A 12,947-nucleotide genomic window follows, 5' to 3' on the forward strand; every position below is an offset into this window, starting at 1 on the left:
AAAACTCTGAACAGTACTTTATAAAAAGTATTTGTAGATAGATAGAACATTTACTTGAAAAATAATTCAAAATAATGAAATTCTAAACACTACACACTATTAGCTCAAAACATTCAAGTTGGTAGACAAACTTTTGAGATGTTTAATGGATCATTTTTTCTGAGACAGCTGCATTATTTCTTTAGTGTGCTTGTCTTAAGAAATAAAAATAAATAACAGAAAAAGTATGAGGAAAATAATGCAGTTTAGCCCTGGGGATTTTCTTTAAGACACACTGATCACCAGGTCAAAAAAACAACATCTGTATAACTTAAGAAATGAGAAAATTAAATCCAGTTGAGTTAACGGACAATTTCTCAGTCCATTGAAAGCTTGGTTACGAAAAGCTTCTTGGAACTCCAAGGACCACTTGAACCAAACAACAATGGATTAACCAAAAAAGCATGTCTTTTCTGAGTTCACAGTCTCACAAATGCCAGTGTAGATGACTGGACCTTGGATGAAGCCTTCAATGTCCTAGATAACCTCTACTCTCATCCTTGACTGTGATTGTGGCACAGACAGGGTCATAAACCAAACAATGAGATCGTGGACACAAGCAGTTGAAATGAACTTCTCTTGTGGGTTACAGCTTTCATTCATCATGATAAGAGTAAGACTTTAGATCAGGAGTCTGCAAAGTTGGTCCCAGAGGGACTTCGTAACCTCAAGTTTTTGTTTGTACCTGATTGTTTAATTAGAAACAAATCCTTCCCTACAACAGATATTATTTTATGGCAGGTCATTCATATCTCATATAGATTTTCTTTTCTTTCTAAGGATATCACCCAAACAATCTCTTCAGTTTCATTTGAAATATTTTATTAAACCAGATAGTCTAGTTGAATACACACAGGTGCAAAATTGTTGCTTGAAATTAAAGTGTTTTAACAGCAATAACCAACTTCTCATTACAACCCTCTAGGACCGCCTTTGCAAGCCCCTGAACTAGACAATACAGGAGAACCTCAAAGCAGACCCACTGATTCAATGGACTGAGAAAATGAGGGGGTCTGGCAACACAGAGAAGAAGCTCCCAGGATGTTGCATCCTTCAGTAGGAGGAAACAAAATGACAACACCAGGAATCACACCAGGGACTTTCAACATCTTATCGATGTTTCCTAAGGTTGTATCAGAACAGTGGAAAGAAACAGAAAGTTCGAGGCAGGATGGACAGGGCTGAGGTCAAAACATTGGAGGACAAATCAAAAGGAACAGTCAAAAACAAAAGTAACTGCCAGAAAGACTACCTGTTTCATCTGAAACAAGGTGTAGACAATCATTAAGTATTCAGCTTAATCTTTTATTTTTAATTTTTTTATTAATTTTATTGCAATCCATACAAAGCACTCAAGTTTTTACAAAAAGAAAAATTGAGTTAAAACAGATCGATCCCCACCCCTGAGAGAGAGAGCAAGCCAAACGGCGTAAAATTTAAGGCTTGTAAACATACCAAAATTAATAAATTCTCTGTGCTTTATGAACTTATTTTAAAATATTACTAATTAGATCCTGACATGTTTTGAAAAAAGTCTGTACAGATCCTCTAAATGAGTATTTGATTTTTTCCAATTTCAAATAATATAACACATCGGTTTCCCACTGACTTAAAAGAGGAGAGTTTGGGTTCTTCCAGTTTATCAGAATAAGTCTGTGTGCCAAAAGTGTAGTGAATGCAATCACAATTTGTTTGTCTTTCTCCACTTTAAGACTCTCTGGAAGAACCTCAAACACAGCTGTTAATGGGTTAGGAGGGATTGTGAGTCCAAGGCTATCTGAAAGGTAATTAAAAATTTTTGTCCAGAAAAATGCTAATTTGGTGCAGGCCCAAAACATGTGACCCAGTGAGGCTGGGGCTTGGCTGCAACGTTCGCAGGTTGGATCATGCCCTGGAAACATTTTGGAGAGTTTTAGTTGAGACAGATGTGCTCGATATATAATTTTAAGTTGTATAATTGTATGCTTTGTGCATATGGAGCTCGAGTGAATTCTCTTCATTGCTATTTTCCACTCCTTTTCTGATATATTGAGAGATCTTTTTCCTAGTGTCCTCTTGGATCTTTGAAAGGGAGGGATTGTAAAATTATTTTATATATTGCAGAGATGGAATCTAAATCCTTGAGATTGAGCAATATTTTTTCCAGCATGGATGAGGGTGCAAGATGAGGAACATCTGGAAGGTTCTGTTTAACAAAGTTCCTGATTTGAAGATAGTGAAAGAAATGTGTAGCTGGAATGTTAAATTTGGAATGTAATTGTTCATAGGATGCAAAGACGTTGTCTATATAAAGATCTCTAAGCAAGTTAATTCCAAATTTTTTCCAGATACAAAAAACTGCGTATGTTTGTGAAGGTTGAAAGAGGTGGTTCTCTTGCAGAGGTGCCACAGATAGAAGCTTCTCCGTCTTAAAATGCTTTCTACATTGGTTCCAGATTCTAAGTGAGTAGAGCACAATTGGGTTATTTGTATATTGCCGATAAAGTGTGTTTATTGGAGCACAGAGCAAGGAATACAAAGTACTACTGCAGGATTTTACTTCTATTGCGGTCCAAGCCTGAGTATGTTCTTCTATTTGTGTCCAGGTTCTTATCGCCTGTATATTTGATGCCCAGTAATAAAACTGGAAGTTAGGCAGAGCCATGCCGCCTTCTGCATTTTGTCTTTGCAGGGTCGCTCTTTTGATGCGTGGATGTTTTGAATTCCAAATAAATTAGGTTATTGTTGAATCTAATTGCCTAAAGAATGATTTATTAATGTATATTGGAATGTTTTGAAATAAAAAAAGGAGCTTAGGAAGAATATTCATCTTAACAGTGTTAATTCTTCCAGCTAGTGTGAGATGAAGGGTTGACCTATGCAAGTCTTGTTTAATTTTTTACATGCAGATGGCGAAATTTTGTTGATATACAGCTTTTTATGTTTACTTGTGATGTTTACCCCTAGGTATTTAAACTGTTCTGCAATGATAAAAGGTAGGGTATCTAATCTACTATTATATGCTTGAGAATTCACTGAGGAGAGTACACTTTTATTCAGATTAATTCTGAGACCAGAGATCTTTTGAAGTATTCAGCTTAATCTTAATTAAAAGGCAGTCAAAAGCATGTGATGTTGCCCGATGATGTCACACACATGCATATATGTAGGACAAAGCGCTAAGCCATATGTTGCATCATACCAGCAACAATCCAAAATAACTGAGTAATAATGTCATAATTGGCTGATACTGTTTAAGTTACTACATCTCTTCTTTACTGTAAAGAAACTAGGGGGTGCCAAGTGGCCAGAATATTAGTAAAATCTGTAAATGTACAAAAGAAAAAAATATTATTTATTGGAGTCAAAAATCATGAAATTCTATAAATACGTGAAAGAAAAATGTATAATTATTTAATGGAGAAATCATGAAATAAGAATAAAATATTTATTCTCTTAGCGACTTGAGCATTCCTGTTAAACTGAGGTCCATTATGCTCGATGAGTATTTATAAAAGACTAAATAAACAATCCATTCGTTTTAACTGACATTCTTAAAGATAAAAAAACTTTTCTGTAAAAATGACTAAATAACAGGAAAACAACATATGAAAACGAAAGTGGTATGCAATGGGTCATCGTAACTCGACCTTCAGTTAACTAAATCATCCATCCATCCATCATACAACCTACTATTATCCTAACTACAGGGTCACGGGGGTCTGCTGGAGCCAATCCCAGCCAACACAGGGCACAAGACAGGAAACAAACCCCGCACGGCGGGCACACACACACACACCCACACACTAAGGACAATTTAGAATCGCCAATGCACCTAACCTGCATATCTTTGGACTGTGGGAGGAAACCCACGTAGACACGGAGAGAACATGCAAACTCCACACAGGGAGGACCTGGGAAGCGAACCCAGGTCTCCTAACTGTGAGGCAGCAGCACTAACCACTGCGCCACCGTGCCGCCCAAACTGGTGTTATGAATAGATAATGAATATGAATAGATAATTTCTTTTGTTTGGTCTTGTGAAAGAAACTTTACTCAATCAAAAATAAAAACGACGACTTTCTTGATATTAAAAATGACTTTCTTGATATTTTAGTTTATGATTTAAAAACGAAATAAGAATCTGAAAATCTAACAACATCACATTAAAGTTCAATAAATACTGAAAAGAATGATACCAAACATATATATGTAGGTTTTAAAATAAGCCAGATTTAAAACGTGACAAAAAACGTGACATAAAATAGTTGCACAAAATCGTTGCACTTTTAGGCTTAGGATTTTTAATATATATTGAGTAGATAAATAATAAATTATAACTGGTTTACACTTACTATGATAAAACTTCAGCTTCAGTTATGCAGACATAGTAAACAGAAAACAGCAACAGCAGTAAATGAATTGTGACGATTCCCCTTGAAACTGGCACGGTAGTACAGGACATCCTCATGCTATCTGCTAAGACCACCCTAAGTATAACCACCCACATGCCTATAATGGGGCAAATGTGGAAACTCACCATCATATTCAGGAAAGTAATCAACTAGATGAGAATACATGATCTTCTCTTCTAGAAGGTCTTTCTTGTTCAAGAAAAGAATGACAGAAGAATTCTGAAACCAGGGATATGTGATTATCGTCCTAAATAATGCTTTGCTCTCCTCCATACGGTTCTGCAGAAAAAACAATAAAAGAACATTGGATTAGTGGACAGAGTTCATTCAATCGCAGGCAGATTTTAATGTATAAAACGGTTAGTATTAACAGTAACCCTCCAGAATCAATTCTGTGCAGAATTCTCTTGTTGCAAATCATCAAAGCACTACTCTTAGTCAACATTCATTTGGCGTTTCTTCTCTGTGGTAGGTGAGGTTTCATGAAGGATGAACACTCACTCCTTGAAGTAGTGTCTGTAAACACTGTTTTGTTGTTGCTTCTAATTTATAATGCACCTGTAATTTTAAAGTTGGCTATTGTATTTTACTTTTGTTTACTCTGTAAAGAGTTTTATGATGATAACATGCCATTAATAGTACAGTAACATGGAGTAACACTCTAAAACACACATAATCCAACTCAGAGTGGTGTGTGGTGTTAACAACGCTATATAAAAGAAAATCTGATTTTGTAAATGAAGCACAATGGTGACACAGTGATTAGTATGGCTCTGGAGCATTTCCAGAAGCCTCGCCTCAAATTTCACTTCAGTTACACTCTATTGGGAATTTGTCAGTTGTCCCATGTCTAGTCTATGATGGTTCCTTTTTTGAAAATAAAGCATTTAGAAGATGGATGACTGATTCAAAACATTTGGGTGCAGTATATAAGGCATTTGGACATTCTGAAGTTGCCATAGCTTTAGATAGAACCTTATTTATCCATTGGGGAATTTGGCTTTTTACATAAGGTCTTTAAATAAATACACAAATAGGTAGATAATTAATTATCTACATGCTTCCGTTAGGTCAGATTATCTCAGGGTATAACGTGAGTAACCACAGCTATTCTGATGACACACAACTGTATTTATCAATAGCACCTGATGACCCCCATTCTCTTGATTCACTAACACAATGTCTTAATTGTATTTCTGAATGGATGAATTGTAACTTTCTCAAGCTAAATAAAGAGAAAACTGAAATCCTAATTATTGGCAATAATGGATACAATGAGGCTATTAGAAATAAACTGGATACATTAGGATTAAAAGTCAAGATGGAGGTAAAAAGCTTAGGGGTAACTGTTGACTGTAATCTGAATTTTAAATTGCATATTAATCAGATCACTAGGACAGAATTTTTTCACTTAAGAAACATAAATAAAGTTAGACCTCTTATATCACTGAAAGATGCTGAGAAATTAGTTCACGCGTTTGTTTTCAGTCGACTAGATTACACAATCCTCTCAGGAATACTCAAAAAAGACATAAATCATTTGCAACTAGTGCAGAATGCAGCTGCTAGAATCCTAACTAGAAAAAGAAAATCTGAGCACATCTCTCCAGTTTTGATGTCACTACACTGGTTACCTGTGTCATTCAGGATTGACTTTAAAATTCTGTTTATGGTTTATAAAGCCTTAAATAATCTTGCCCCAATTTATATATCGGAATGTCTGACATCTTATATTCCAAATCGTAACCTCAGATCCTCAAATGAGTGTCTCCTTAGAATTCCAAGAGCAAAACTTACAAAAGGTGGTGAGGCGGCCTTCTGCTGTTATGCACCTAAAATCTGGAATAGCCTGCCAATAGGAATTCGCCAGGCTAATACAGTGGAGCGCTTCAAAAAACTGCTGAAAAATAATTATTTTAACATGGCCTTCTCATAACTTCACTGAAATTTAATCCTGATACTCTGTATATCCAATTCACTATAATAACTATTCATGGTGGCTCTAAAATCTGTACTAACCCCTACTCTCTCTTCTGCTTTTTTTTCGGGTGTCCTTTTAGTGGTGGCTTGTGCCACCACCATCTACTCAAAGCACCGTGATGTTCCAACAGTGATGGATTAAAAGCCAGAAGTCTGCATGACCATCATCATCAAGTTCGTCCGTGAGAACCCTAAATACAAAGAGGACTATTTCATTTATGTTAGGTAGAATGCCCAGAGGGGCCTGGGCGGTCTCGTGGCCTGGAACCCCTGCGGATTTTATTTTTTTTTTCTCCAGCCGTCTGGAGTTTTTTTCTGTCCTCCCTGGCCATCGGACCTTACTTTTTTTCTGTGTTAACTAATGTTATCTTATTTTAATTTCTTTTTTGTCTTTATTTTTCTTCATTATGTAAATCACTTTGAGCTACTTTTTTGTATGAAAATGTGCTATATAAATAAATGTTGTTGTTGTTGCCCTGCCCTTTCTTATATAGTTCCTCTGTCTTCTGAGACCAGTCCAACCTGTCATTATTGTGGACTCCTCTACATACACTCCTTGAATTATGACCAGAAATAGAGGCTCTTTGGTGCAGCAAAAGTCAATAACCAGTTCTTTGGTCTTGCTGATGTTTAGTAACAGAAAATTCTCTTTGCACCTTTCTCCACCTGACTCCTTTACTCTGTTCCATCCCTTTTATCAATAAGAATAGAATAATCTGAAAATGTATTTAAGTGACATGACCTGGTGTTACATTTATAGTCAAAGGTATAGAGAGTGATGGCAAAAGGAGACAGGACTATCCCTTGTGGTGCTCCTGTGTTGCTCACATCCTTATCAGTGACACTTCTTGAGGCATCACAAACTGCAGTATGCCCATAGATACTGTAATTGCATTCTTAACTCCAATCTTTGCCTGATAGGCAAACTGTGATGGGTCTAGGTGGTCTACCACAAGAGTACTCAAATAGTCCAGGACCAATCTCTTGAAGGTCTTCATGATGTGAGACATGCCACTGGTCTGTAGTCACCTGCCTTCTTTGGAACAGGAACAGGATGTTTTCCACAGCAGTGACACGTTCTGAAGGACAGACTGAACAGGTGAAAGAGGACACCACAGAGTTGGTCAGTACAGGCTTTAAGAACTCAAAGCATGACTTCATCTGGTTTTGTAGCTTTTCTTGTGTGAAGCTCACTCAGTTGTCTCCTTATTTGGGCTTTGGTTATAGACGGTCCACACTGATGTTCAGAGGTCGACTTGTCACTGTCCATTCCAGCTGGTATGATAGGAGTTGTTGAAGCACTAGGGATGTTGTGAGAAGCGAGTCATTGAAAGAAGGACTCAGTGAGAGAGAAAATCTATTACAAAATTAGTTTGGGGAGTTAGCTTTGTTCTTGTAGTAGAATTTTAAAAATGTTCTGTATTTTAATCTTACTTCCATATGCTTCACAGCCACCTAGGAATTGCATAAACACTAAACACACTAGCTTAACATAATTCTGGGATTCACTTAAAAATAGTAATTTTTCTTCATCCATTTTTTCATTTTAATGTGTTTTTTTTTTATATTACAATTTCGGTGTCCGGTCCGTTTTTTTAACTGTAAGGCACACTTCACCTGATGCACCTGGGAAAAAATTCTGAAAGTTGTGTTCTTGTAAACAAACTGTACTGCTGTCGGAACCCACAAGTTGTGAGCTGCGTCCTACTAGTCTTGTGTGTTTGTTTGCTGCATTTATCATGATATATTTGTGTAATCCTGATCAACAGTTCAAGAAAAAGGTGGAAATTAGTGAAATTAGAAATGTAGTGCAGTTCTTTCTCTTTTTAACATAAATTTCTACATAACTACTAACTACATTACTTCTACATACACTACATCAGTATTCATCTACATTTCCCTGTGAGATGAGCTCACTGTGCCAGTTGGCCTATGGCATGGGCCTTCTCTCTGCACAAATGCTGAGTGGACCTGGTTTCTGTCTTGTATCCCAAACTTAAATGGATTTGCAGACACATTCTACATTTAATGGCTTCATTAACAGTTTTTTGATTAGGTACTGTTTTACAGTATATATCATGGAGAAATAAAGGTATGATAGTTGTACAGTATACGTGTTAAAAAATGTTTTAGTGACACAGTCAAACCTCATTACCTGTGGGGGTTAAGTTCCTGAAAAACCCCATGGATACAGAAAACATGGATGCTGAAGCATTGATCCTATTGAAAAATTGGGGTTAAGCTCCTTTATGACTAGGAGGAGAAGAAGAGTTTGGGCGGATATGCCAACCCTTCGCTCTCGCCCCTCGAGGATCAGTAATGATCTTGTTGCACCTTTAACTTCCTCCACAGTCAATTTCAATTGTCTTCTACATGCTCCACTAGAGATATAAATGACCACGGTTGGGCTGACCTCATGACACCATCAAATTGGCAGCAACGACGGGAGGGGAGTACAAAAGGCAGGGACTTCATCATTGCTAGGGGCTGCATCATTGCTTATGACCCTTACTTATTAGGAATTTCATACTGGTGGGGAACACCTGTAAGCCCCAGTACCCGTCACAAATGTGGCTCAATGCCATACCCATGCCTCTTGGCACCAGAAAGACACACGTACCACCTGTGCAGCACCAGACCTAAAGACTTACATGTTGCTCATACGTGGCAAGCCTCTTGCAGTTTTTTTTCCTGCTGTGCATCGCTGTGACCCCCTAATGTTGTCCTACTCCATCCCGTATCCTGCAGTGAGAATCTTATTCACGAATAGGTGCAACTAGACCACAATATAATAGCTTATAAGGAATGAGACGGAATCCACTTTTAATGAAGATTGACTCTATCTAGGGATAGTGGAAGCTTTCTCATGGAGTGGGAATAGATTATTATAATGAGAACATTTTTTGATATCTGATTTGTTTGTGCTTTAAGGAACACACTGGAATCAGATAACAAAGGATGTCTGTAATTTAAAATATTTTAGAAGCTTCAGATAAGATTCCACGCAGGGGCTCCAATGTCATGGTGGTGGGTTTGCTACAGTGGTTGTACCTACAACAGAAACACAACTATCACAGGTAAAATGGCTTTTAGAGAGGTGAGAAAGCTCCAGAATGCCCAGAACCTCCTGCTTGGAGTTTGTTTGTACACCTTGAAGAGTGCTGCAAACACAGATTTATTGTATTGGCTGTAGGGATGGATCAGAGTGAACAGCCCAAAACCTCTGAGTCACATGTGGTTCAGCAAAGAACATCATACACCTTGCTTTTAATAATTGTTATACATTCTGAACCCCAATAACAGTAACATTCAGTTTTGTTGCAAAACAGCAGGCATGAATATTTGCTGCACAAAAACTTGAAACAGTCTAAAAACCACCTCAATGCACGCTTTCCTCCACAAGAATGTAAAAGAACTGAAGAGTATGGTACTCATTCAAGAGATGCTGGAAAAAAAAATCTGTAAGAGTTCCTACCTTACTGCCATAATAGGCTCCTTCCTTCCTGAACTGGATTAGATGGCTCTGAGAATGTTATGTAATATTAAACCTACACAAGGACTTAGAATTGCAAGAGGAAACTTGTGGAAAACAAATACAAACCGCTCACAAATAGACCCTCTACTGACATTTAAATATAGAACCCAAAGAATCTGAAATAGGGAACACTAAGAGCTAATTTTGATTTCATATGTAAGGCGCCTTGAGGGCCTTACTGCTGGGTTTTAATTCTGCTTAATCCTTCTACCAAACCAGACACATCGGGCAAGCATTAGTGAAAACGTTCATTTATCATTTATCATAATTAAGTGACAGCTAAGCATATACCAAAGAGAATGAAAGAAAAAAAATGCCACTAGGAATCCAGAGTATTTCATAGCCAAAAAGCAGAAATGCTCTTACCACCCGAGCTACGCTAAAAGCAAGTGCATATTAATATCTATAATGTGAGCCATGCACTGCTCTGAACTCTGTATTCAATTTTTCGCAGCAGGCGCTGCAGTAACTTTGTGAATAATCACATTCACTTGCTACAGGTCAGCAAAATGGGCTGTAACTCTACGATCATATAACGTCAATTAGGATTGGGTCCAAACTATTGCTAAGCAACTGAAACTCTCCCAGAACTCCACTACTCCAGCGCACTGCCTCTTTAGCCTTGACGGGTCAGCTAAAGTCAGATAAAACAGCTTTCTTCCCAGAATTGAGGGCCTTAATGATTTCCTTCCTTTTCCTCTGTAATTGATTTAACTCCTCCACAGGGCATTTTGAAAAAATATATATATATATTATAAAAAAAGAAGGTCAAAGGCAACCTGCTAGACATGTTCTGCCGTATGAAAGAGTTAATTTAAAAATGTTCTCTAAATGCTCCGTGTTTAGAAATCAGTTTGAATATATTTGCAGCTGCTTCAAAATCCAAAATGCAAATGCAGCACAGACAATCAGGTGTTTATCATCTGTGTTGCTGTTTTTTTTCTCTTTTACGGGAGGGATTTTTGGCAACAGAAAATCCGCCACCGCAGTTAAGCACTGTAGTGATGATAATTGGTACATAGTGACTTAATATCACTTCTCGTAAACAACCCCCCCCAAACTGTTTTTTTAACACCACACAATATAATCATTCACCTTGATCCATAAATGGCACAATAAATTCATTAAAGTATCTGTGCAGCTTTACTAGAAAACGCCTGCTGTTTGTTTGGCCGTCTACAAATGAGTTTGATCTAACCAGATGAAAACAGTGAATAGCAGCTTTACAGTGAATTTCCTAGTAATCAAAGATACACAAATGTTATGACAACATAATTCATATAGTAGCAAGAAACAGTATGTGAACCTTTTGGAATGACCAGGTTTTCAGTATTAATTGGTCATAAAATGTGATCTGATCTTCATGTAGGTCACAAGTATAGACAAACACAATACGCTTAAGCTAATAACACACAAATAATTATAATCACTCATGTCTTTATTGAACAAACACAGTAAACATTCACAGTGCGTTGTGGAAAATGTAAGTGAAGGCTTGGATTTAGCAGCTGGTCTCTACACTTCTTTGGAAGCAATAACCTCAAAGAAGAGTTTCTAATAGCTGCAGATCAGACCTGCACAACGTTCAGGAGGAATTTGGACCATTCCTTGTTACAGAACTGCTTGAGCTCAGCCACACTCTAAGTCTGGAGTAATTGGCGATCTTGAGGTAAGTCCTCTGCATTTCTGATGGGTTAAGGTCTGGACCTGACTGGCCACTCCAAAAGGCATATTTTCTTTGTTTGAAGCCATTCTGTTGTAGATTTACTTTGGGATTTTATCTAAATTTATTCTAAAAAGACATCAGATTAGTGGACCGAGTTCATTCAATCGCGGGCATATATTATATAATGTATAAAACTGTTAGTATTAACTCCAAAAGGCATATTTTCTTTGTTTGCAGCCATTCTGTCATAGATTTACTTTGGGATTTTATGGTCATTATCCTGCTGCATCACTAAATTTCTACTGAGCTTAAGTTGACAAACTGATAGTATCCTGCAGGATATCTTGATAAACTTGGGAATTAATTTTCCCCTTCATAATGGCAAGCAGTTGAGGCCCTTGAGTCAGCAAAGTAGCCTCAAATCATGATGCACTGTACTTTGTAGTTGGAATGATGTATTCATATGGGAATGCGGTACCCTTTTAATGCCATACGTACTGCTGCATATTTTTAATTTTATCAGTTGACAGACCATTTTCTCACTGGCACTGCAGAGTTGGTCTTTGGGAAACTCAGGCATGCAGCAATGTATATCATGGAGAGCAGTGGCTTCCTCATTGGTGTTCTGCCATGGTCACCAGGGCTCTTCAGCGTTTTGTGTATTGTAGAAATGCCCAGTCTTTAGCTGTTTCTCTAGGGTTCTTTTTTACCTCGTTGAGCATTCTGCATTGTGCCTTTGGAGTCATAATGGCTGGCATGCACTTCTAAGGAGAGGTGTCACCATACTAAATCATCTCAATTTATGCACAGTTTTTCTAATTGTAATCTACTGGATATCTAAACTCTTTAAGCAAGTCAACAATTCTTAATTGTACATCTTCCAAAATCTCTTTTTTGCAAGGCATGCTACACATCAGCAGAGGCTTCCTGTGAATGTCAAATTCAAAAATTAAGACTTTTTATAGGTTAAAGTACAGTATGTATAAAGCACACCTCCAATCTTGTTTCATTGGTTGGACTCCAGTTAGTTTTTGTTGAACTCATCAGACTAGAGGTTCACATACTTTTTCCAGCCTACATCTGTGGATGTTTGAATTGTGTATTTAAAACATGCAAGAACAATACAAGAAATTTTTTTTTTTCATTATTGTAACTTAAAATAAGGTAAAATCCTTATCTAATACAAATTTACTCATAAATGTGTTTTTTCCCTCAAAAGGTTCACACACTTATGGGTTTAATGTGCTAGATAAAATGAAATACAGATGTGCTAGCAAATTGACCAGCAAAAGGACATTGTAGATACACTGTAAGAAAGAGATGACTATGCCAT

General features: G+C 37.2%; 1 protein-coding gene across 1 annotated transcript in view; it reads right to left on the reverse strand.

Annotated features, from left to right (window-relative positions):
* The window catches only part of LOC120527303 (guanine nucleotide-binding protein G(q) subunit alpha), a 253,833-nt gene that overhangs the window by 14,895 nt on the left and 225,991 nt on the right, over positions 1–12,947 (reverse strand). The window contains exon 6 of the mRNA XM_039750564.1: positions 4,559–4,712. Within this exon, the coding sequence (XP_039606498.1) occupies positions 4,559–4,712 (154 nt within the window). The remainder of the gene's footprint in view (positions 1–4,558; positions 4,713–12,947) is intronic.

This window comes from Polypterus senegalus, chromosome 4, assembly GCF_016835505.1.
Source record: "Polypterus senegalus isolate Bchr_013 chromosome 4, ASM1683550v1, whole genome shotgun sequence".
In the NCBI taxonomy this organism is placed as follows: domain Eukaryota; kingdom Metazoa; phylum Chordata; class Cladistia; order Polypteriformes; family Polypteridae; genus Polypterus; species Polypterus senegalus.